We start from the raw sequence: 24,280 nt of genomic DNA, 5'->3' as shown, positions 1-24,280 counted from the left end.
TAGTCTCATCTCATCGTCTTTTATTCTTTCATCAATTACAACTCCAAGTTAATCACTTTATGCATATCATATTCCATAACTCATGTAATTGTTCATGTAAGTCCGTCCATCCAAGTCATAAAAAACGTGGAAGACTGGGCGCGTTCTTCGACCTACAGAAATACAGACAGACACCGTGCATCCATCGATCCATCAGCTTCTTCTACGATGTTATTATGATGATCCAGTTACGTAAAACAAGACGAAGAAGAAGCACTGATTTTTTTATTGGATCCTAAACGAGTTCAGTCAACTACTTACTCCACAGTTGCTTTGCTGCTGCTGCTCTGGAACGAGTTATGTAATAAAAGTACATAGTGCTGCTGGACAAGGGAATGAATGTTATTGAAGACGAAGACGGAGAGGAGAGGAAGAAAGCTGGCTGGCTGATGGGATGGATGGATGGATGCTGGGTCGGACGGAATACGAGAATCATAACGACGACATGCTTTGTAGCAAACAACACCGTCAAATCCACACTTTTTTGTAATGATGCAGCAGAACATCGTCAAAAAACCTTATCTTAATCCGGATGGGTTCTTATTAGTTCTTCTTCTCCGATAAAGCTCGGAATCAGACCAGATAACAAAATCGGTAAGCATTCCTTGTGTACAATAGGAGAAGTAAATGTTCTTGTTTTCAAGCCATATAAAGGATATAAAGTATATAAATTGTCTAAAAACTGGAGAGTTGAATAAAATATATGGGAATTAATTTCTGGACTGAATTTCGTTGAGGTTGAAGGAGTTTAGTAAGAAATAAGGGACTTGGATGGATAGAATTTAGAAATATTTCGTTAGTCGATATAAAATTAATGCATTATTTGTTTTGTATGAGTGATGGTGCAAGTTGGTTTATTTTTACGAGGATTTTGCGAAAGCAGTAGTCAATCAACGTCCACACCGTCGTGTTTGTTTAAGTTTTATTAAAGAATGTGTAAACATAAGAGTTCTTGGTATGAAATATCTAGATCATTTTAGAAATAGTAAGATTGGGCTACTTTGGGTGCTTGATGATTCGTATATTGACATATACATGTTGAAACTGATTTTAGTCAATACAAAATATTAAACTCTGATTTAATTCGCAGATGACGAGATTCAGCTGGTAAACATGGAGCAAATTTCTACCAAGCTTATACTGGATTGGATACGATAAGGAAATTGGAACCCTTCAATGGTTTATGAACAAGTGCGTATATATAAATAAGGACACTTTGTACGAGAAATGAAATTGTTAGTTGGTTTAGCTAGAATTGAAATTAATTATATTTTTTTGCTTTTACAGATTAATAAATTTTGAGGTTGGAATAATGCATTCACGTAGTAACATGGTGGAAAAAGTCGTAAACATTTCTGTTTAATCGTGCCAAATTTCAAATAGTTCTCAAATCCTGGTGAATAGATAGTCATGAAATTTACACTACTAAACCACTAGTAGGGTGACACTAGTGACGACAAAAATTCATTACAACACAGTACAAGGAATGGCCATGGAGTCGGAATGGATTGGTTGGTGTGACGAGACGGCAAAGGCTACGGCTGTCGACGTGGCCACACTTTTAATGACCCACTACCCTGAAATGGTGTCTACCTCGCCCACAGATTCGGCGTCTCCTTCTTCTGCAATTATAGATCCAACAACAAATCCATCCACGAACGGAGGAGTCTCACAGTCGCAAAATCAAGCGAATGATCTCATACGACGCTTCGTTGAAGTATTTACACATCATTTGGAGTCTGAAATTTTGCAAGGGGGTGCTAATGACACTTATTCTCTACCTGTACTGAAGGGACATTGTCAGCGAAATGGCCATCACAACAATAATACTGCCACAAATGGTGAAACCAGTCATAGTCATCAGAAGTCCCTCTCAACAAACAGTGAACAGTCTCAAAACCGTGAAGGGGAAGATATTTTGTCTGATGCCGAGCCTTCCATTCCCACGACGTCGCAAGCTCCTAGAAAACCGTTTTACAGAAGGTGTGGGAACAAATAAAATAAATAATTTATTCTTAATCATTTATTTATGTTTTATTATACAAGAGGATGTTATTTATTTCATTTTCATTTCCCTAGGTTGTCCTTCAAAGGTTTTCGTAAAGGTCGGTTCTTTCACAAACAAATGTCAGACGAAGTTCAGCTCAGCACAGGGGATCTAAGGTCTAAGCAGGATAAACACTCGAAAGCCAAATTAGCCAAAATAGTTGTTGAATCCATGAAAGAAGGGACGGTTCATTACTTAAGTGGAGAAAATCTGGATGGAACTCAAAAGTGGGAAAAATGTCGTCTTTGTTTAGTCAAAACTGTTGGGGGGTACATGGTAAGTTGGAATTTGATTTTCCATTTATTCTTTTATCGTAAATTGTCCTTCTATTGACATTTACATTGAAAAACTATTATGCCGAGATTGACAATAAGTTCACTAACAAATAACTAATTTTGTAATTTGAATTTCAGTTGGAATTTTACTCTCCTCCAAAGGTGGTAACACCATCAAATTAGTATATGTTCATTTGTAAGGGAAAATGTTTTATATTGATTCTCATCTATGCTTTCCAGTCAGTCAAACCAAGATCGGGGGTGTTTTGCTTCCTGATAACGGAAGCTCGTGAGACTACAGGTAAATAAACAAAATTTTATTCGTTACTTTCAAAAGACTGCAATCCCCAACGTCAAACAGTTTGTACAACAAATATGCTAAATCCAATTAATAACAACTTTCTCGCAGACCTTCTTTTGAATACCCATTTTTTTCATCTGATCAAAATCTAAAACTTGACGCTCCTTCTTCCCAACCATCACTGTCTTGTAGATTGGCACCATGAACTTAACTTCAGTAGAAATAGTGCTGAGCTGACGCTTCTCGACTATAATCTCTCTTCCCGTCATCATAATGTCTATGAGTAGATTATTCGTAGATTATTCATAATTCGCATTGTCTATGAGTAGTGGTGAACAAGAATCAATTCCCCCATTTTAATTTTTAATTGCATATGTAATACTTTAATTGTATATAATTTCTAGCACTAGAAATGCCAGACCGAGAAAACACTTTTGTTTTGAAGGCTGAAAACAATATGGAATATGTGATTGAGGGTAAGTCCTCGACGTATTTATAATTCAAAAACAAATATGAATAGACCCCAATGATTATTCAAACTAAATTTATTTACTGATTCCAGCAACTGACACTGAAGATATGAAGTCTTGGTTAACCACCATCAAGTACTCGATGAAAGCACACTTGGATGCGGAAAGACATGGGAGTCAGAGTCAAACTATTTCCCAGTCTGGGGGATCTCACGTGGGGGAGGGGGAGGAAGTCGGAGCCAATCCACTCAATGCGAGCTCTTCTTCAGGAGGAACCCCCAATGCTCCTACACTTCCACCACGACTACTTCAGCAATCTCGTGACAATCCTGTTCGCTCATCCAGCACAAATAGTAAGAACAATTAATACTCTTCAAATTGTAACGTTGTCATTAATCCAAACTTTTATTATTTACCACTTAGGCTTAAATGGTGCAAGTTCCGAACCCCGAGTGGCAGCAGCAGGAGGTGCAAGCGGCATAACGAATGGAATCACTGAAAATGATCAAGCCCCCGCTCGAGATATTTACTCCACACTTCAAGAATATCCTTGGTTTCACGGCACGCTATCCAGGTCTGAGGCAGCACGGCTTGTGTTACAAGAAGACGCTGATGGTCATGGGACTTTTTTGGTTCGGCAAAGTGAAACCAGACTTGGAGAGTTTGTTCTAACGTTTAATTTTCAAGGAAAAGCAAAGGTATGCCTCACAACTCAAACTATTAAGTTCCGCTCCAGTCATCTAGCTTTAGATTTATATGATATAAATAGGTATAACATGATTTTACTGTGGTTATTGTTTAGCACTTGCGAATGACCCTGAGTCCCGAAGGGCAATGTAGAGTACAACATTTGTGGTTCCAGTCAGTGTTCGATATGCTTGAGCATTTTCGAATCCAACCAATTCCTCTGGAGTCAGGGGGTACGTCTGATGTCACGTTAACAGAATTCGTTGTGGCTTTACCATCCTTAAGGGGATTGACTCAATTGCAACAGCCGGGTGGAGACCGTTCTCGGCCTCCAATGTTGCCCGACATGCAGATGGTACGTCTCACATTAAAGCAATTGTCTTACAGGATTCATTTTTTTTTTGCTAGCAATTATTTACTTGAATATCCTTGTATTAACGACAGCAAGTGACGACTCACAATGGATCTGTGCGAACAAGGACCGAGTCAATGGAACGACTTCAACGTGAACAAGCGTCCGGTGGTACCAGCAGAGCTGTAGAAAACACATACAGCTTTGTCTAACTCCCTCAAAAATACTATTCTATAAAATATTATATTATTTCCTCACGTTCTTTCCTTTTAATACTTGATAGGTAGGTAGATAAATACGTATATATATATATGTCGCTCAATTATAGAAGAATACATGTGAAAGACTTTACAGAGAGATGTCAAATGTTTGTTATTTATCAGAATGAAGAGGCCATTATTATTTTATGTTATATACGAAAGCGATTAAAAAGGATATTATAATTACTATGTATAAATATATATATCGAGATAGAGAGAGCTGGAACCTCACCCATTTTTATGCCATGTATAATCCTAGCCCAGAAATATATACGTGTAAATATTTGCATTATATATGTACAAGAACCCGACGATACACAATTATTCAACAATAATGCTATATACCTTGTTAGGAGTAGGAAAGTATTATTTTTACGAAATTATGAGGCGTGGTGTACTCCACAAGTACGGAATTTGTGAACAAACTTACTAAGTATATTGCAAACGTAGAATTATATATTCAACCATTATGCTTCCGAGTCGGCCTCACGGTCATTTTCTCTTTACAAAGTTACTAAGTAGGGAGATGGAGTTTATGTAATGAGAGTTGTTCATTGTTTCTGAAACACCATCAACTCTATATATTATATTATATTCCTAAATATTATTCAGAAATGTATGTTTTGTTTAATATTCCGATCCAGTAAAAAAAGTGACAACGTATAAGTAAACAACCAAAATGGTTTTAAAATGACTTATAAAACTTGGAATTTTATTTCTGATACGCTTAAGTGAATAGAACAGCAATAATCAGAGCAGATTTAATTGACACGGTAAAACTTCGGGATTTTTGTAGTATGTCTGCAAAGGATAATACACACAACGAATACATATACATATGTAGGTAATCGTTGGCAACATTTAAATATAAAAATAGCGATTAAAACAACACACATACGAAATAATATACGAAACACCCATCACCGATATTCTAACCTTGTCTACATGTATAAAATACAATAAATAAATACTAAAAATAACCAACATTAATGAGGTAATTAAACAAGGTGTGAGTGAGACTCACGACAGATACACCAACACAATGGATATTATAATTATATAGTATAATTATATACATGGTAAGAATTGTAATTCTATAAAGTTACCAGATCATTAGTAGACTAAAGATAATTAGTTGGCAGTACATCTATTTTTAATATAAATAGTAAGACGAAAAAGCTATCACCAATAATTTATTCGATTGGATGGGACGTGATGTGTAGAGTATGTATATGAAGGGGACGCGATTAGAGCAGTCACTTCACTTCCGCGTTGTTGGTGTTGTTCGTTGTTTTTGGAAAATGGGGACAACTTTACTCTGTACTCTTCCATTTTGATTTACATCGGAAGACGTGTGTAAAAGAATTTTTTTGGTGGGAGGACCACCGGCGATTCTACTTGTCGCCTTGCGTTTCTTATTTTTTGCTTTAGCCGGACGGACATCGTGATCAGGGCAAAACCACTCATCGTTAGGCTCTTTGTTTAGCCCGGCACACGACTTGTGGTAAACTTTGTAGCAGTCTTCGTAATCGCAGCATAGAACATGACCACCAAAGAAGCATTTAGCGCACTCTTTATCATATCGTTCTAGTTCTGGGTTGATAATGTCCACAACTTCTAATTCTGAAAGAGCTACTTGTTTTCCAATATATCCTCGACAACTCAATGTTCCACAATGACAACGAAATGGAGCAGAGCTGTTGTTTCCATATGCATAATCAAAGGTTAGTTCTTCATATTTGGCTATACTAGTGCGAGCAAACACCCCCACGACTGGTTTCCCTTCAGATGTGTACTTTTCAATTTGACAGTTCGGCTCACCTGTAAAAATACATACACAATTATAAATATAGGCAATAGGTAACCCCTTGCCTGGATATAGAAATAAAGTAGTTCAAAAGTGTAAGGTCAAAAATTTCCGTCACCCAAACATTTTTAACAAACTTACAAGAGTGATTAATCAAACGAGATATATTGCCACAGAATTCTGCGTCGATGAAGGTATGCTTATCAATTTCAAGAATATAGAGAGGGTCTTCTTCTGTCTTTCGATTTGCTCGATACTGCATTTCCGCATTGTTAATAATTTCTCCGCAGTATTCAATGACAAAGTCCCCTTCTTTAAAGTCCTTCAAAGCCTTCACAGCCCATCCTTTCCCAGGAGTCAAAAACTGTTGTGTGTTTTCCGAGTAGTCTTTTTTGTTTTGAGTAAACATTCTGTTTTCACACCGGTCTCCCCCGGAGCAGTTGTCGTCATTGCATTCAATTGCTGTGTCTCTGAAAAATTAAATACATGAACAAATCAATATATTATTGTTGTATTAGTCAGCAACGTTTCCATTTTAACTAATTCTAAGGTATATTAGTATGCAAAAAAAACTATTACAAACCTATTATGACAGCCAGAATTGGGAGTACATACTGGACTTTCATTCTTAGCGTCTCCACAGTAGCAAGACATGTTATCGTGATTCTTCTTTGTTGTGTTTACAGAATTGCGATAGATATTTCGATCTATCCGCTTGTAGATAGGCTCGGGCTAGAAACAAATATCAAAACTAGTTAATATTTATACATCCTAATAATTTTCATCCTGCTAGCGTTTAGTTTAACTCACCTCAGGTAACAATTTATCCCTCATTTCGTCCAGTAGAGTTGCATAAAATCCGGCTTCATCAAACGCTGATTTCACCTTTAGATTTTGTTCTTCATATACTTTAACCGTCTACAAAGCAAGGTAATAGTAATTAATAATAAAATTAATGACCAAAGTAATTTTAGCAAATCAGAAATTTAGCAGTAATTTCTTACTGTGAACAGCTTGACAGTGGCGAGTGATAACGGGGACGTTCGACTTGCTTTGTCGTAATAAGACTGGTCTGAGCCAAAATATTTTATAGAGTGAAGTCCTAACTCTCGACCTTTGCAAAAATCATAGCGACCGGACGATTCCCGAGGAAATAAAGTTCGAGCAGGCCAAAATCTGAAAGACGCAATTTCATAAATTACTAAATTAAAGTGGTTGATAAATTTTAAGTCTATTTTAAGCATAAAAATGTAAACTGACTTGTTCCCAGGTTGCTGAAACCACACCGGTTGGCCGTATAGTGGGAAAAGTCCCCAAAAACAAGAGCTACATTTGTAATCTCGTCCAAACGTCTTGAGCGATATCCCATTTTTAATGTGTTCCTCGCTATATCCAACACATTCTGGATGAAATACTTGAAGACAGAGGTGACAATCAACTCGATTTTCATCAGTTGCCTTCAAGTCTAATGATTAGATTTAATATTGGTCAGTTAATTGATGAAGTGGCTAACTTTAATTGATTATAAAATAAACTGACTTGACTTACTTTTACCACAAGTTAGACACCCAAAACGTCGTTGAAGTATTTTCAGAGTTGGTAGAACATGTTTAGGGCATATTACAAAGTCCCTCCCAGACAACTCTTCTCCACACCCAGCAGGAAGGCAATGTGCTGAAAAAATATGACTACAGTAATTATGCATGGCAATTTCTTCAACTAACTAGAATGAAAAGATGTACACACGGTTTAAAATTTAAATAATAGATAAATAAATATCTCACGTTTGTGATATGTTGTAGGACACTGAAGGCATCGAAATCGGCTGTCCTTGGAGAAAGCTTTGATATTTCGAACCTTCCGAAGAACGTAATGTTCACCGACGCAAGTGTGGCAAAAATGGATGGGGCATGTGATTGGACCATAAGATCCTTGAACAATGGATTGAGGCCAGCCCAACAAACATCGCCGATGATACCTCAATTCACATTTAGAACACTTGCTCGCGGATTTCTCATCTTCGATAGAAGTCATCTTACATATATAGCAAGCCTGTTCTGCACAGCACTTGCACTTGAGTTGTTCCATAGTGGATCCATCTATGAAACAAATAACGATTAGAAAGACATTTATATATTTATTCAGCGTTCCTTAGTAATATACATATTTCACCAATTACAAAGTATTAAACAAGACGCAAATAAATAACAACTAACCTTTTGAATTCTTAAACACAGAGATAAGGCACTCTGAATGATGAGGCAAGTCATGACAATACACCTGTTCACCAGGGATGATCGAATCAAGGCACTCGGCACATTTCCATCCAACGTTATTTACAAACTTTAAACTTTTATCCATACTCATAAATCGCTTTTCTACATACTCTTTCATGGGGAAACCTGCAAGATGGAATGTTTAATTAACATTAAATTTAAATTTACCAAATAAATTGACTTTATGCCAATGATAGCGGGGTTTCACTATAGCCCAGGTCCCACTCACCTCCCACTGTAACAATAAAAATATTAAAGGTTGATTTTTCAAAATGTCTGATGTCTGATACGTATGTAACGTGTCAACAACTAATGTAAGCTTACCTTTCGGTCGCTGTTTGTGTTTGCGACTAACGTCCGATAAAGTTTCAGAAACGGAGGATACAGAAGGAGATGGTGTGTCAATATTCCTAGCACCTCTATTGTCTGTATGACTGCTGGACCCATTTATAACTGAATCAGTGTCATCTAGGGTAATAACAGTAGGTGGAATGGAAGGTCTTAAGCCATACGCATCCGAGTGTCTTTTCTTGACCTGTGATAATAATAACAAATAAATTTTGTAAATCATCCTATATTTTTGTACATGTCATCAGTCATGCTACAAAGGAGGCATTAACCACTGTAATTAATTATAATACCTTTTGAAGATTGTTTTCAGTTTCGACATCTTCAACTTTGACCTTAGATTCAGATTTCCGCGGCTTCAAGAGTGCTATTCTATGTTTATGTTCCAAACTTAATTGAAAAGCGTGCGCCTGTCTGAGGGTTATATCCAGCGATATAAATTCCTTCAATAATTGTACAGCATCTTTGTAAGGCTTCTCCCTTCGCCAAGTCCTTTTGATTATATTGATATTTAGCTGGTAAATAAGCTCCACTTGTTCATCAAAATTATTTTCATCCACCAGGATAATGTCTTTCCATTGGAGGACTGCAATTCTAAAGGCCGTCTCAAGAAACACGACGGATCTATAATCATCCGGCATCATTGAACCTGATATCGTTCCTGCTGGTACGTCACCTATCACAATTACAATTTTTTTTAACACCATATGATACACAATGTACACAATTAATCAAACTATTCACTACTACACCTACCTGGTTTATCCTCAAAACTGGCGATAAGAGCCGGCCAATAAACTGACCCCGGATTCCGAGCCCAAATCAGTCTTCCAATCCCATTGCTGTTTCCTAGATCTTCTAATTTACAATTAGCCAGTTTAGGATGACTTTTTAGCTGCAAAAACAACATAATAATTAGCATGAGGTTCCACCAAACAAAAGTCAAATCAACTCTAACTTTCATAAACATCATTGCACCTTCAGTAACTATTAAAAAACAACTTACAAACTTTATCAGGTCCTTCTTCATGACACTTGTCGTGCCGTTTAATTTCAAGGCTGTGGCTGTAGGCTTTTTCTTCACCATGATGACCTCCTTCTTTCTCCGTTTCAGTCTTGTTTATATCAGGAATTGAGCGCCTCTGACCTCCTCATCCACCTCCGCCCAGACAATACTTTTCCTAGCCTATTGCCTACCCTTGCTCTCTGCCTGCTGCTTGCTACTTCAAGTTCATTGTACTTTAGCGACCAGGTTGCTAGTTCGGAATGACCCCAAAACGAATCCTACCCGGTCTTCTTCTCGAAACGAGGACAGATGACGACGATGACGACGGCGACGACTACTCCTCCCCCACCCGACCCCAGTCGACGATAAGTTACCACCAACAAGGAAACTTTGACACTTTCCCTGACTGACTACTCGATGGAGGACCACGAGCGGATGATGAACTGAAGAAGAGAAGATGAGTTGACTCGTGGTGGGAAGAAGCGGAGGGAACTGAAACGCTTCTCGACTACTACTGATTACTTTTCTGCTTCTCTTACAATATTCTCATCATCATCATCGGTCTCACGGCAACGGGAACCAAAATCAGTTTTCTTTTTGTGGGAGAAAGAATTGAGATACACATTCCGGCCGCTTCTTGATAAATAAAATATGTAAGTGAGTGCGAGTGCTTCCCTGCTTGCCTCGTCTATCGCTCAAAACTTGTGGCTCCAAAAAAAAAGCTGAGGAGAGAAAGAAGAGGTGGGAGCCTTCCCGCTAATAAAACGGGTTCCAGAAAACTACGAGCAGTGTTTCTTTTTGTGCGCACAAAATTATTTTTGTGCATGCATAGTGCATAAAATGCACAAAAATGCATAAAATGCACAAAAATGCATAAAATGCACAAAAATGCACAAAAATGCATAAAAATAAATATCGAGGCAGAATGCCGCTAATTTCACATTTCACTTTTATATACGCTCAACAATAATTGAGCATTGTCATTTTCTAACAATCAAAATTTTATCAAGTCGGAAATTACGAAAAGTATTTTTAAATTCCAAATATTAGAAAATTGTTTTACAGTGCTAATATTGTTGAAAAACATCGTAAAATAGCTTAGCATTCGTCCATTATCTTAAATATTCAGCGTTGCTGCATGGTAATCAGCTAAATTATTTTTGTGCATTTTTGTGCATTTTGTGCACTTTTCCGGATTTTTGGTGGGTGTTATTAAACGCATAAAAACATTTTTATGCACTAATTTTGTGCAGGTGTTTTTTAACAGCAGAAACACTGACTACGAGAGACTTCTCTCCTTATGGAAGGAACATCATTGTTGCAAAAAACCACAGGAGGAACTAAAAGGGCACCTAGGCACTTAGGCACCAGATGTATGAGAAAACGTACAGAGCTTGACAAAACGTCATGAAAATCATTCACCATTTATTTTTTTATGCCAGGATTCAACACGTTTTTTCTCATATTTCTTTCAACATAACTTTACATTTTTGGTACTTCTTTAATTTCTCTGATTATAACTAAAATTTTGAAAATCCAACGTTTCCTACACGAAATGTTGGATTTTAGGAGAAAATTTAAATTGATTATAGAGAGTAATGATAAATAACTGGTAAAAGCATTTGCATAATATATATGTATGTGGTTTAGCAGTACAAAGAAACCTTGCATCGAAATATCATATTGGTTAAAAGTAATAAATATATTTAAATAAATGCCACTTTACTAGTAGAATGAGAACAGCAATATAAATTAATAAATAGGTAACTAAATCGTAATAATACTTACTGGTGTATTGGTTGGATCAACATGGTAAAGAACAAAGGGTGACAAATAAGATTATTACATTTTACATATAATATGTAAAAAAAATAATACAACAACTACAGAAAACAAATACTGAATGTGGGAAAATAATATCTTGGGGTTACTGTATCTACTCATTGTTAACTCTATTTCCCCCATGCAGATAAAGAGAAAATACATATTAAGCAGGCCTCCTGACAGACTTTTTGCCTGAATTTGAATGGATATTATCATTTCCAGCTATTTACTATTAATTATAAATGCGATCTATTCACAACAATGAGAGAGTATATAATGTTCCATCAACTAGAGCGGAGATTGTACCTACGGTTTCATGAGTTCGGTGGTTTGCTTTCACTGACTAATGTCTATTTAGCTATCTACTTGTTGGTTTATATATTGCATATCTGAATTAAATAGCTTAATTAATTGAATGCAATTAAATGGCTGGGGGAGTAATATTAATAATACTTGAAAATGCAGGAGTGAGTAACACAAGTATTAAAATGTGTTCTCTTGAGGAATTTAAAATCGCAGGTGTGATCCACGTGATGCAGCTTCTTCATCTGTAATTAAACTTGTCGAGTCGTTGAACAGGGAAAGAAACATGTTGTCCATGTTTTGAAAAAGCTCACCATTCGCAGGAAAGCTGGTTTGAGTTTCACCATCAATAGTTTCCAAATAGGTGGGACTATTATGTGAGTTCAGGTCTTGCGTAAGCTTTACGAAAGAATCTTCAAAGCGACGAGAATAGTTTTCATCGTAAATGTTGCCTGGGGCGTAACGTTCAGGATAGCTTGTTGATAGAATATTCAAATTTCTTGATGCAGGGTTGTCCTCTGACTCTGTGCCGAAAAATGAGGTTTGGGTCTCAGCTGCAGAAACTGCTACAAAACTGTTGATAAGACTCGTCAAGTCAGGCTCTGGAATATTCAATCCTAGGAGTGACGAATCTGTTTGAGTTTCGCGAGTGAGCTCAAAACGCAAGTAGTCTTCAAGATCAAAAGCTTCGTCGAATCCGACGCAAACTTCGGATGTGGGGGGTGAAGTTGTGTAGCCGTTCACTCCAACTTCAAATTGTTGGTCTAGCACATTAACAACGGCTGACGGTGCAGATGCAACGGGAATAATGCCACTATTTGTTGTAATGTCCATTAATTCTTGTTCATGGTCAGGAACTATTTCAATAGAATCTCCAACAATTCCAACCATTGCCATTAACGCTGGCAGAGAAATTCCTCCTCCACTATTCGAGCTATGATACAGTTCATCAGGAGAATCTGGAGTTTCAGAAGGAGGAAGAAATATTACTCCGGCATCCAGGAAAATATTATCTGGTGTACTGATTTCGTCAGAATCGCTGCGTGAATTGATAGCAGGAGCAGATGAACATTGAGTTTCTGCTTCAACTGCAATTTGTTTTTTGGAAGTCCTTCTTCTTTTTGTTACATTAAGCGTCTGAGCTTCTGTGGATACTTTGAGCTTCATTTTACCCGTTTGCGTTTCCGCTGATCTCTTTCGTCTAATTACTCGACTAGTTGGGTTATTTGGTTTAGATGACGAAAATAAATCTAGTGGTTTAATCTCAGTTTCCGTTTGTGTGCAAGTTTCAGACTTCACCATGGGAGCGTCTATTCCGCAGTCATAGGTCCAGACAACGTGACTAGGAGTACCACCCGGTCCACAGGTAATAGTTTTCGGACGAGGAACAATCACTTGAACAGGTAACGGTTCTGGTTTACCTTTCTGTTTAAGATCTTTCTCCGCTTTTCGAATAGAAGAAATTTCATTTTTTGCATTTCTGTTGGACAAAACAATTCATTTATTATAATAATTACACAAAATCCTATATATCACTACCACACGCAACTTTTTCCTTTTAAATAAATTAACTTACTCTATAAAATCTTTATATTTGCTATAATCCGTGGAATGATTGTGTCGTCGACAATGAGTTTGTAGGGCTTCCAATGTATTATATTGCTTTTGACATGTAGAGCATTCGAATGAATTTCCGCAATTCTTTATGTGACCCCCCAAAAGTCCCAGTGACGCGAAGCATTTACTACAATTGGAGCATGCAAAAGTTCTAGGAGCGTGAACTTTCAAATAATGCTGTAAAAAATTAAATAAACATATACCCAATAAGTGTCCTAAATTCTCATAGTGCATTTGAAGTATTCTCAACTAATGTCTCACTTGTTTCAGGTACTTCATTCGATTAAACCCACGACTTTGGTCCAACATGAGAAGCCCAGCATAGCAATCGCCATCATTACAGTAGTATCCAAATTTTAGGGATGACGGGAAATCACAGTTTCCATTCAGTCTTGTCGTCTTGCGTTGCTCTGCCAGTATCAGACTCAGATGCTTTCTCGCATGGGATTCATAAGACTTTACTTTATCATTGCAAAAATCTGCAGGGCATATGGCCAGTTTGGTAGGTGGAAGCGCAAGTACAGTAAACGGAGGACATATTTTAATCTCATTCCATTCATCAGGACCTAAGTAAATACCATGTACAAAATGATATTTTATAACCGCATATAATTCTCCAACTAAGCACATCCCCATCATCCCATCCACATCAAATAAATAGTATATGTATCTTACCTGGAGCAGCTCTAGCTTCCACAGACGGAGGTAGTAATCCGAAGGAAAATAGGGAACCATTATTCAAAAGAATGAAACCCACTGCTGCGGAAGGTAGAGGTGTCTGATTCATCGCCACATTTGGCACAGGCGAACACACTGGAGTCTCCATTTTCTCACATTTCAAGATTCATATAGAGTTGTCATCGACAGGGACGATTCAATAGTAGAGCTCCTTGTTGACATTAGTGGATAGCACCATCAAGTAGAAAAATCTCGGCATAAAAATAAATTTGTAAAATATTCATCCTCCCGCAAGAAAGGTCAGATCAAAGGGGCCACCCATTATAGACTAATATAGACCAAGCTATGCCAAATATGAAATTCCATTGATTGATCTATAATAAATAAACAAGTGCTTGTATTGAATAACTGTTGAAGTTGTATAAATTTCTTTTTTACTCTCTCGTATTTAGTCTACAAAATCTGCATGTTTCATTCGACAGAAGTAAAACTAACCAAGTAAAGAAGTAATTATTAATTCTAGTCTTAGTAATAAACCGCCACATGCACCTTACCTGAAAGGACTGGCCCCCGGTTTGGTATGCAAAAAGGATAAACTAAAAGGATAACTTTATTTTCTAATTTGCTGTACAAGTTACCTCTTCTCAAACGTTAATTGACTGTCAGAAAATAATAGCAACTTTACTTGATTTCTCAACATGCCCGCGATGCAAGTTGGGGCACACAAGGGATTCGCATAATGTGATCTCTGCACGAAGGGCTTCTCTCTCTCTAACTTTCTCCTCATCCGACCTTCAACTTTCTCCTTTCTTCCTCCTCTCACATTTAATTTCCAGGACTCCTCACGTTCGTTGAATAGCAGTTTCCACGTTAAACAACTAATCCTGCACAAGAAGGAATCAAAAATGACTTGGATTCGAGTTATATATTATGGAAAAGAAAGTCACAAGGCGTACACGTGCATGCATGAAAAATAACATCTTATTGAAAAGGGAATAAGTAAGAAATAAATTATGTTGTTGAAGGGTTTCATTATATCATTATTGGAAAAATTCAATTACATTTCATAAATAGAAAGATTACGACGGTTTCATATTTACTACTACGTCTCAGGCAGGGCTGAAAGCTGCAGCAGAAGGTCAAAGTTAGTGTCGGAGTGCTTCAAGAAGAGAGAGAAAAAGTCATGTAATTAATTTCTACTTCTCCCGAATCGACAAATCCTCATTCAAAGTCAATATCTTTAAGCTAGAGAATGAGCAAGGTGATGATGGTGGCGATATGGCGAGGAGTGAAGTGAAATGTATGACCTAACTAAACTATACCCTGGGTGATGATAATAGTCGTTCTTGATGATGGTCTTATTTTCTCTCCTCTTCTGCCTGGGTAGCAAAAGGCAAGGACAGCGACGTCGCATCCTCCTTTAACATTTAAAAGACGGCATACCTCGGGCTGTGTGCGGCCATCCATTCTATATATACACACGTACATTATGTTGGGATGGTTGTTGGTGAAAGTGTGAATAGAACTCTGCTTTCTCTTCGTCTTCTGACAATAATATGTGTGCTCAAATTCATGCAGTTGCAGTGTCTTTCTCTCTGTTCTAGGAAGCCATTCCTCCCCACTAAACGAGTAAATACCATGTACTACACCATTATGCTTGATGACTTAATGGTACAAGAACTATTCCAAGTACAATTCGGAGAGTTAAAAAGAGTGCAAATCTTTAAAATTTAGTTCCAAGAAGAAAGACAAGCCAGCCAGCCAGCCATCGTCATGACGCTGTCGCCCTCATGCACGCGTCGTTCATCAGTTTTATTTTTCTATTTTCTCCCCAAATGACCCTGAATCTGCATGCGCCAGTATTTCACGGTCATCAGAATAATGACGCCAACGATTTCACTAAATACATGACGAGGAAACCATATAATTTGATCAAGTTTTCTGAATTTCATGTCACCTTCCCCCGACGCTCTACACCACAAGTAAAACATGGCGAAAGCAATATTGTAGATGGCTTCACAAAGAAGAAAGTTTTGCCAACAGCTTTTCCATTTCGATTTAAATGTTTGCCAAAACCTCGGGGACACAAGAACAAGAAGGATAATCATCAACATTTCGCAGAAATTGAACCACTGCTTCAAACTCTCTCTCTCTCTCTTTGCCTTTCTCTCATGCCAGGGCATATTAATCAACCAAGAGTGTAATAATATGGGAGCAAGAGAGAGAGAGAAGTTTCAAGTCAGGCATATTACTCACTCAAAGTTTAGAATGGAATAAAGCCCACCCAGCTAAATGCCTCCTTTCTCTTTTCTCCTCAGCAGAAAGAAAGCGAGAGATCAGCCAGTCAACATTTTCGCCTCTTTTCTTCTGCTGCAGATTCTTCTCTCATAAGAGCAAAAACTGGGAAACCAAACCACCACCACCAGAAACCGTCGCGACGACAGGGGTAAACAGATAGAGAGAGAAGGAGAGAGCCCACTCAACGAAAGAAATACTACTCGCTCGCTCACTCAGCTTCCAACAGAGTTTCGAGAAAAACTATTAAATTATTATTTGTACAAAATCTAATAGCCTTTTACATTCGCAAATTGGGTGCTTTTCTCTAATTTGTTTTGTCCTGCTGAGCGAGTGAAGTGCAAGTTTCAAGCAATTTGCGAGCAAAGTTCGCAGTTTCCTTTGCTGTTGATATCCCAATGAAGGTACTGTAAACTTTGAACTTTTAGTGATTTCTTGGAAAAACAATCCTCTGGGTGGTGTTTTCACATCAATTTATTTCGTGGATGGATGGAGAGAAGGATTATATATGCAGAGTGAGACGTATCAAAGGGAATTAGTAGGTTGTGAGGTGTCGTAGGGAAAGGAGGACCGAATTACAAATTATTAGTCGAGTCAAATTCATTTTCCAGAGCTGAGTTTCTATATTCAGGCAGGGTTTACAGGTTCTATTTAGGACTCGAAATTTTGTTTATCTCATTTAATTACTAATTATTGATTAGTTAGTTGCATATATTAGGGTTAGAGTTAAATGAACTGTTAGGAGGACGGGAGGACAGAGAGAAAGAGTGTGGAAGGAAGGAATGGGTGGTTTAATGTTGTTATACATACATACATACATTAGACGTCAGTTATGCAAATATATAATGCTGTTAAATTGGCTGGTGGACTGAAGTTTATACTTTTCAAGAACTCTAGACAATAAGACATTAAATTAAAGTGTTGTTTACGTTTGGTCTTATATAAGTAAAAACTCGGCCATCGTAGTGTAAACTGTATTGAACATATGTAATTATGAATTACGAGTGAAGCAAGAGAGTTGAATTTTCGTTTATCGTTTTTAACAAAACGAAATAACAATTTACCCACATTTCTTAAAATAGCAAATGTTAACACTTCAAATGTGTTTAGAAATCTATTACCCACATTACCATGCATAATAGTATTTGTTTATCTAACTAATAATAACGTATGTTGGCCAAAATTCTCATTGCTTATTATTATTAAAGAGGAAAACACTTATCTATTACTACTTATCTTGATTAGTTATCTAGTTTTAATTGTTCGGAAGGATGATAAGACATGCATAGGTAGGTGTGAGTAGCGTCGATTCATCAACAAGAATTTGCAACAGATATAACAGGCGTGGAATTCTAGGCTCTTCAAATACAAATTACGTCATTCAGTATACATTATTTTTTATAACAAATGCTAATTAATATCCGGTTTAACTAATATTTCAGATACTAAGCGACCTATCCTCCAATTTTCTCCTATTGCAACTGTAATTGCCGTTCCAGTGACAAACTTCTTGTTTTGTACTGTTATTGGAATGAAATATTTTTAATTTTATTCTGCAAATTGTATACTTTTTGAAATTTTCGCAGATCTGTGAATTGTCAAATGTACAATACCTTTCTGCTTGGTGAACAAATCGTCGCGTCACAGTGTTTTTCATGACAATGGATTATTCGGAATCTATTTAGCCAGCCGTATTAGAAAATAATCTTGTTCGTTGTTCGTTTGTGACAAGTTTAGTGTAATCGTAATGACTTGTGAAATATTACGATTTCTGTTTTCGAATTTTGTATTGTGATTTTAATCTTTAATTGTATCTACAATATCAATTTCCTGGCAAAATATATTGTTATTATACTAACTACCCCGACGGCGATATACGTGAAACAAGAGTAAACTGCTGTAAAATAATGTTGAGGTGGTATTAAGAAAAACGCACACACATAGATGAAGCCAGATATGGACGGGGGGTTGAATATGGACGTCGGCGTTCTATCGCCTGACGAAGCTAAGGCCTTGGAAACGTTGAAAATTCTAAACCCTATCATAAGTTTGTCTGCAGAACGGCTGGACGGGCTTCGAACTCAATGTGCAACCAATGCTGAAATCACACATCAGGAAATACGAACCTTAGAAGTAATGAAATTAATAATCTATTTCACTACTACGGTACTGCCATACTTACTTTTAACTATAATTACAATTTATTTATATTTCCTTACAGGGGAAGCTGGTGAAAATGTTTAGTGATCAATTAGTAGCAAAAAAGATGATCTCAACACAAAATCTACCTCCAGAATTTCAGACCAGGTCTTTGAGATTATGGCTTCAAGTTGTTGGACTGACCTCGAAGTTGACACAGGTATATATAAACTTTTTAGTCGAGTATGAATTTACTTCATTACCTTAGTTTATTAGATTTTATTAAACTTAATTTAACGTTACTTCTCTTTTACAGGGAATCTGCAATCGTGCTGCAAGTTTAGAAAGCCTGAAGGAAAGGTCCGACCATGAAATTAGAAATTTAATGGCTGAACATCATGCAAACGATGAAGAAACTCGAAGATTGACCAGAGCCTTACAGAACTTGAAGCGATATACTGGTATTTTTCATTATAATAATTATTATTATTTCTTAATTTGATTAATATTTCAAAAACGTATACGAACCAATATTTATTATAGATTTAAGAAGCAGAAATCAAAAAGAAAATCAAGTGTCAAGCGTACCTGCCGTCAATAATGACTTGAACGACCTGTACTGGGATTCCTGGGATATGCAAAAAGTACACAATGAGTCAATTCCTTCATCAGCAAGTCCGCATATTGGTCTCCGAGCTGCTCGTAGTTCTGTTTCTTCTGAAGAATATCTCAGGGACGGAAATTGTCGGCAAGGAACTTCAGGGCAAAATTCTTGCTCAACCACACCCTGTACCCCAGTCACCACAATTGCCCCTTCTTCTCTAAACTCTCCAGCCTTTTCCCCTGGATCTCACCCTAATACATGTTCCCCTACAAATTCCTCAGTCTTTTCTCCATCATCAACATCACCGGCATCATGTGGCGAGCATGGACCAACCCCACCTTCAACTCCTCCCGTCAAAGGTAACGTTATAGTGGTTAAATTGCATAACCCATTTTTATGTACAGCTCAAAATAAAATAGTTCAAAACGTTCTAATGTGTCAGGGCTAAAAATAAGTACGTAATACTTGACATTATTTTCAGGAAAGAAGCATTCTGTACCCTTATCACAAATTGGTGCATCCAATAGTAACTTACAGCCCGAAAGTTTTTCTCTGACAAAGTCCAAGTCCCACGAGTCGCAATTAGCAAATCGCATCGAGTCCGTATCTGAAAACAATCTTGTTAGGTAAGTTTAGTTTAATGCAATCGACAACTTAACTAAACTCACTGTAATATGTATAATGAAACTACTGAAAATAATATGGGTTGCTTCAAGTTGTAAGCTTTTATTGCTTACACATATCTAGAAGTAACATTACCTGTCTCGCAATTTGTTGGCAAATTAATGTTTCTTCTGATCCTGCATTTTTCTATCTTTCCTCATGTACTTCCAAGTGTTATGGAAGTAAATGTGTATGTTGTTGCCCAACAAAAATGTTCAATTTAAGGGCCCGTGTGGCGAGCCCTTTTGAGATAGAAGGATGCGACATACAGCATATTTTGAGCCATGTAATCAAGAGTACGGTCTAAGGGGGCCGATCCTTTGACCTCGTATTCCTGGAGGTCGTGGGGGTGCCCTCTCAGGGAGTACTTTGAAATTTGTCTCCCTAGAAAAGTTTGACGTTTTTTAAATTAAGAATTTCGAACCTTGGGCCTACGTACATAAATATCTATACTCTTAAATAAATACCCCTATTGAAAAATAGTTTTTCTAGAGGTTTTGCTGCAATACTTGTAACTATTAACAACTGCCGAGGCATCCATCAGTGTCTGCTTAGTAGTGCTTTATTAAGTTGTAAAGTTGCTCGATTTTCTCTCTACATGCTTCTAACAAATTATAAAACTTTGAAACAATTGTAAGTTTTTTTAACAAGCACAAATTTTTCGTAAACTTTTTTTATTATTGCTTCTTAGCACGAACTTGGTTTGCACACACACAGTACTATGTAGTATATATATAGTATATGTGCACACTTCATGCAAGAAGTACGTTGCATACTTTATCTATACATTAGTTGGTTTGCGAATCCTTTTTCTTGTTTTGGGGGGTATGGGAATTGTGTGACATGACCTCGCACATAGGACAATATTTAGCTTAGCAAATAATAAACATGTACATTGGCATGATATTCTATTTCCTATCCATCTTGTCTTTGTTGCATGTTTCTTGTCTTTTTACGTTTCCTTGCAAGAGTTTATTGTACCATAAACTTAATTTATTTGTATTGTATGTTTGTTTGTTCTTTCTCGTGGCGATCCTGTCCCGACCCTGTTGTGATGCACTGACTGATTGCACACTACTGCTCGCTCGCTCTGATGTTCGTGTGTGTCTTGATGATTTTGTGGCATGCTTTGTTCCGTTTTTCCACTTTCGTCTGTCACCGATTACGTGATGATTGTCGTAGTCCACACTTGTACACTGCCAAACCCAATGTATCCAGAAGTGTGAAGGATATGAATTTAATGAATGCGTTTTCTACACCGTGGCTAAATTTGAGTATCGGAATCACTATGGGCTATAGTTTGGACCAATTGCCGGCCGGAAAGAGACGAGAGAGACTGCCTACGGAACCTGGGCCTGGGGTTGCAACGTCCACTTGGGACCCTTCCTCTGCCACCCCCTCAACAAGCAATGCATGCTCGGTTTCGGCCTCCGTGAGCTCCGTGAATAATTCCATGGGTGGATATGCATCGCCTTCCTCCGCAAGCCCAATAAAGTCACCTCCCCTTCATCACCACATTGATATCGGAGATGAGCTGGATCCGCACAAAAGCAAGAATTGTTTTTATTTTATTTATCTTCCAAAATGCATTTTTCTACAAAGCTACAAAGTATAAATGGATCTTATCATAATTGATTTATCTTTGACTATATTAAAGATTCACTTCAAGTACCTAAATCTCCAAGGACTCCAACGTTGGCAAGAAGCATGGGTCATATGATCTCACACAGATTTGCCAAAATGATTAAAGTCACAACTTGTGATTACTGCTTTAAACAAGTCATCATAGGTCTGCGGTGTAAGGAGTGTAAATTTAAATGTCACCGCGACTGTGAGGTAAGGCACTTATTATTTAGAATATTATTGGATGTAGTTAAAACTTCGGTATCAGGGAAGTCAGTCTAATCTATAAACAAAACTTTTCCACTCTTATCCTATACCAATTGTGGTACCTCTACTTTAGAAATATATAGAAACAAATCTTGGAAGAGTGATCGAGAAATTTTGGTCTTTCACTGAAAGTCAATGACTTTTTATGTTTCAGCCTAAAGTTCCACCATCATGTGGACTTCCCACTGAATTCATAGACGTTTTCGCACAATATCTTAAACAAGATGGTACATATTTTAACGAATTATTTTGTTGCGCATCAGATTATAAATTCATCAATTTTTTAACAAGCTTCTTGTTATATTCCAGTAGATAGACCTATGCCTAGTTTTACAGCATCACCTTCTCACTGGGGAAAACGGGATAGAAAGAAAACTCGCCCTCCTGGAAATATGATACAACCTTTCCCTGTATGTTTTTGTTTGTTTGTGTGATTTATAAATATGCACTTTTGTGATATACATTATTGCAGCAGTTAAAATGTTGTAATGGAATATAATCTATATTTGTTTGCAGGGTCAAGACTCTAGTTCCAACACTTCAAGTTGTAACAGTTCAACCCCTTCGAGCCCTTTCTTTGCACCAAACTCAGGTCCCGCCTCATCGTACTCTAATAATAGTAACCATTTCTTTCCAACGGGTAATAAATATTTTTATTCAGCATCTATTTCGTATTATATTCTATACAAAGTATATGGTCTCTAATTTCAATTTATTATTATCGCACTAGATGTAGACCGTGGAGTGTCACTGGATTCAGGACCGCTAATTGATCGAACCTTGTCGGAACGCACAATTGATCTCACAAGTACTGAAAAGTCAAATGACTCGGATCGCACCATTTCTCAGACCTCAGGATCAGGAAGTACAGATTCTGAAAAAACATTAGCGCTCAGGGTTGACAGCCAGGACAGTCAAGTTTCTGATGGAGAGCCTGGTGAACGGTCTTGGCCCAGACAAAATTCGGTTTGTTTGATCTTTATAATATATTTTAATATAACCATGCAAATATTAAATATTCATTTAAATAAATCGTTGAATATATTTAATAGCTTTCCAATCGAGAGTGGGACATTCCATTTGATGAACTCAAACTTGGTGATAAAATCGGAACTGGGCATTTTGGAACCGTATATCGTGGAAACTGGCACGGTGATGTAGCCATCAAGTTGTTGGACATGTATTTGGATAACGAAAAAACGCTAGAACAGTTTAGACAAGAAGTTGCTACGTTTCGCAAAACTCGTCATGAAAACTTGGTCTTGTTTATGGGAGCGTGTATGAAACCCCCAAGATTAGCTATTGTCACGTCCATGTGCAAGGGCATGTCTCTCTATACTCACGTTCATCTTCGCAAGGATAAATTCAATATGAATCGTATTGCAGCCATTGCTGCTCAAATTACTCAGGGAATGGGATACCTACATGCTCGAGGAATTATCCACAAAGATCTTAAATCAAAAAACATTTTCATCGAAAGTGGAAACGGGAAAGTTGTCATAACTGATTTTGGATTATTCAGCGTCACAAAACTGTGCCAAGGGCTTAGGTGAGTGCAATATTACTTTTGTATTGTCATGTATCCATATACTAAATAATAATAACGTATAACAACTACATTTTTGCGTATGTCCATCAATACATTATATATATATTATTCATTTACGATTTACAGGGAAGGAGATTCGTTAAGCATTCCGCCAGGGTGGCTGTGCTACTTGGCTCCTGAAATAATGAAGGCATTAAGACCCGTGTCCAAACAAGACATAGAATTTCCATTTACCACCGCTTCTGATATATACGCCTTTGGCACTGTTTGGTATGAACTTCTGACAAGTGACTGGCCTTACCAAGGTCTACCGGCAGAAGCAATAATCTGGCAAGTGGGATCCGGAATTCGTCAACCACTTCCTACCCTCTTTTCGCGAGATGTCAAGGTAATACTTAGCTCTAATTATTCAAATGCAATGCGTATTGCATATAGTGGAACTTAATAGTAGAATAATTGATGTTACCTTATAACAGGAAATATTGATGAGCTGCTGGGCTGCAAGACCAGAAGATCGTCTAGACTTTGCTAAAATTCAAAAGATTGTGGAAAGGTTACCAAAAAAGAGGCTCGCTCGATCACCTTCGCATCCCATCCATCTTTCAAGATCCGCAGAATCCGTATTTTAAACTGGTGGCAGAATCCGTATTTGAAGTATTATTAAGCCATTTTCTATCGTTATGCTTCATTGACACAAAGATAAATAATTAAAAACACGAATAGGCATCATTATTTTTTTTGCTTACTATCTTTTATTTACATGTTATTAGAAATTGAAAGTATATTGACAACACAAATATTAAATTGAATTTTAAGTAAACTGAAATGTAATGTAGAAAATTTACTCTTT

General features: G+C 37.2%; 4 protein-coding genes across 13 annotated transcripts; 2 read left to right on the top strand and 2 right to left on the bottom strand.

Moving 5' to 3' along the window:
- The first annotated feature begins 179 nt into the window (after positions 1–179).
- On the top strand, positions 180–5,111 carry LOC110850954 (SH2B adapter protein 1). 5 transcript variants are annotated; one of them, XM_035852720.1, is made up of 12 exons: positions 180–633; positions 1,130–1,230; positions 1,327–1,435; positions 1,518–2,022; positions 2,119–2,362; positions 2,500–2,523; positions 2,602–2,662; positions 3,067–3,138; positions 3,225–3,485; positions 3,556–3,830; positions 3,935–4,174; positions 4,264–5,111. In XM_035852720.1, the coding sequence occupies exons 4-12, from the start codon at positions 1,526–1,528 to the stop codon at positions 4,381–4,383; spliced, it is 1,794 nt and encodes a 597-aa protein (XP_035708613.1). In that variant the 5' UTR covers positions 180–633; positions 1,130–1,230; positions 1,327–1,435; positions 1,518–1,525; the 3' UTR covers positions 4,384–5,111. The 5 variants fall into 5 exon arrangements, with proteins under 5 accessions (XP_035708613.1, XP_035708610.1, XP_021954259.1 ...); XM_022098567.2 differs by having other exon boundaries at positions 181–633; positions 1,327–1,756; positions 1,832–2,022; XM_035852717.1 differs by having other exon boundaries at positions 1,327–2,022.
- Positions 5,112–5,122: 11 nt separating this feature from the next.
- Positions 5,123–10,405, bottom strand: LOC110850728 (histone-lysine N-methyltransferase NSD2). Its single transcript, XM_022098258.2, has 14 exons — positions 9,869–10,405; positions 9,619–9,757; positions 9,156–9,538; positions 8,839–9,049; positions 8,744–8,749; positions 8,455–8,640; positions 8,023–8,337; positions 7,787–7,912; positions 7,499–7,703; positions 7,243–7,414; positions 7,049–7,156; positions 6,822–6,970; positions 6,380–6,708; positions 5,123–6,252 (listed from the first exon to the last, which is right to left on the bottom strand). The coding sequence occupies exons 1-14, from the start codon at positions 9,947–9,949 to the stop codon at positions 5,693–5,695; spliced, it is 2,970 nt and encodes a 989-aa protein (XP_021953950.1). The 5' UTR covers positions 9,950–10,405; the 3' UTR covers positions 5,123–5,692.
- Positions 10,406–11,276: 871 nt separating this feature from the next.
- Positions 11,277–15,009, bottom strand: LOC110851435. Its single transcript, XM_022099210.2, has 5 exons — positions 14,845–15,009; positions 14,288–14,664; positions 13,874–14,178; positions 13,572–13,789; positions 11,277–13,475 (listed from the first exon to the last, which is right to left on the bottom strand). The coding sequence occupies exons 2-5, from the start codon at positions 14,436–14,438 to the stop codon at positions 12,200–12,202; spliced, it is 1,950 nt and encodes a 649-aa protein (XP_021954902.1). The 5' UTR covers positions 14,439–14,664; positions 14,845–15,009; the 3' UTR covers positions 11,277–12,199.
- Positions 15,010–16,767: 1,758 nt separating this feature from the next.
- Positions 16,768–24,256, top strand: LOC110850702 (kinase suppressor of Ras 2). 6 transcript variants are annotated; one of them, XM_035852739.1, is made up of 16 exons: positions 16,769–16,989; positions 18,028–18,068; positions 18,172–18,718; positions 18,807–18,944; positions 19,041–19,185; positions 19,268–19,687; positions 19,810–19,954; positions 21,174–21,541; positions 21,649–21,827; positions 22,036–22,108; positions 22,191–22,291; positions 22,398–22,521; positions 22,612–22,847; positions 22,934–23,430; positions 23,557–23,818; positions 23,907–24,256. In XM_035852739.1, the coding sequence occupies exons 3-16, from the start codon at positions 18,530–18,532 to the stop codon at positions 24,057–24,059; spliced, it is 3,030 nt and encodes a 1,009-aa protein (XP_035708632.1). In that variant the 5' UTR covers positions 16,769–16,989; positions 18,028–18,068; positions 18,172–18,529; the 3' UTR covers positions 24,060–24,256. The 6 variants fall into 6 exon arrangements, with proteins under 6 accessions (XP_035708634.1, XP_035708632.1, XP_035708635.1 ...); XM_035852740.1 differs by lacking the exon at positions 16,769–16,989 and adding an exon at positions 17,156–17,874; XM_035852741.1 differs by having other exon boundaries at positions 16,768–16,989; positions 18,028–18,718; positions 22,194–22,291.
- The last annotated feature ends 24 nt before the right edge of the window (positions 24,257–24,280 follow it).

This window comes from Folsomia candida, unplaced genomic scaffold, assembly GCF_002217175.1.
Source record: "Folsomia candida strain VU population unplaced genomic scaffold, ASM221717v1 Fcan01_Sc006, whole genome shotgun sequence".
In the NCBI taxonomy this organism is placed as follows: Eukaryota; Metazoa; Arthropoda; class Collembola; order Entomobryomorpha; family Isotomidae; genus Folsomia; species Folsomia candida.
The sequence above is the reverse complement of the archived record's forward strand: the minus strand, read 5'-3'. Positions and strand labels throughout refer to the sequence as shown.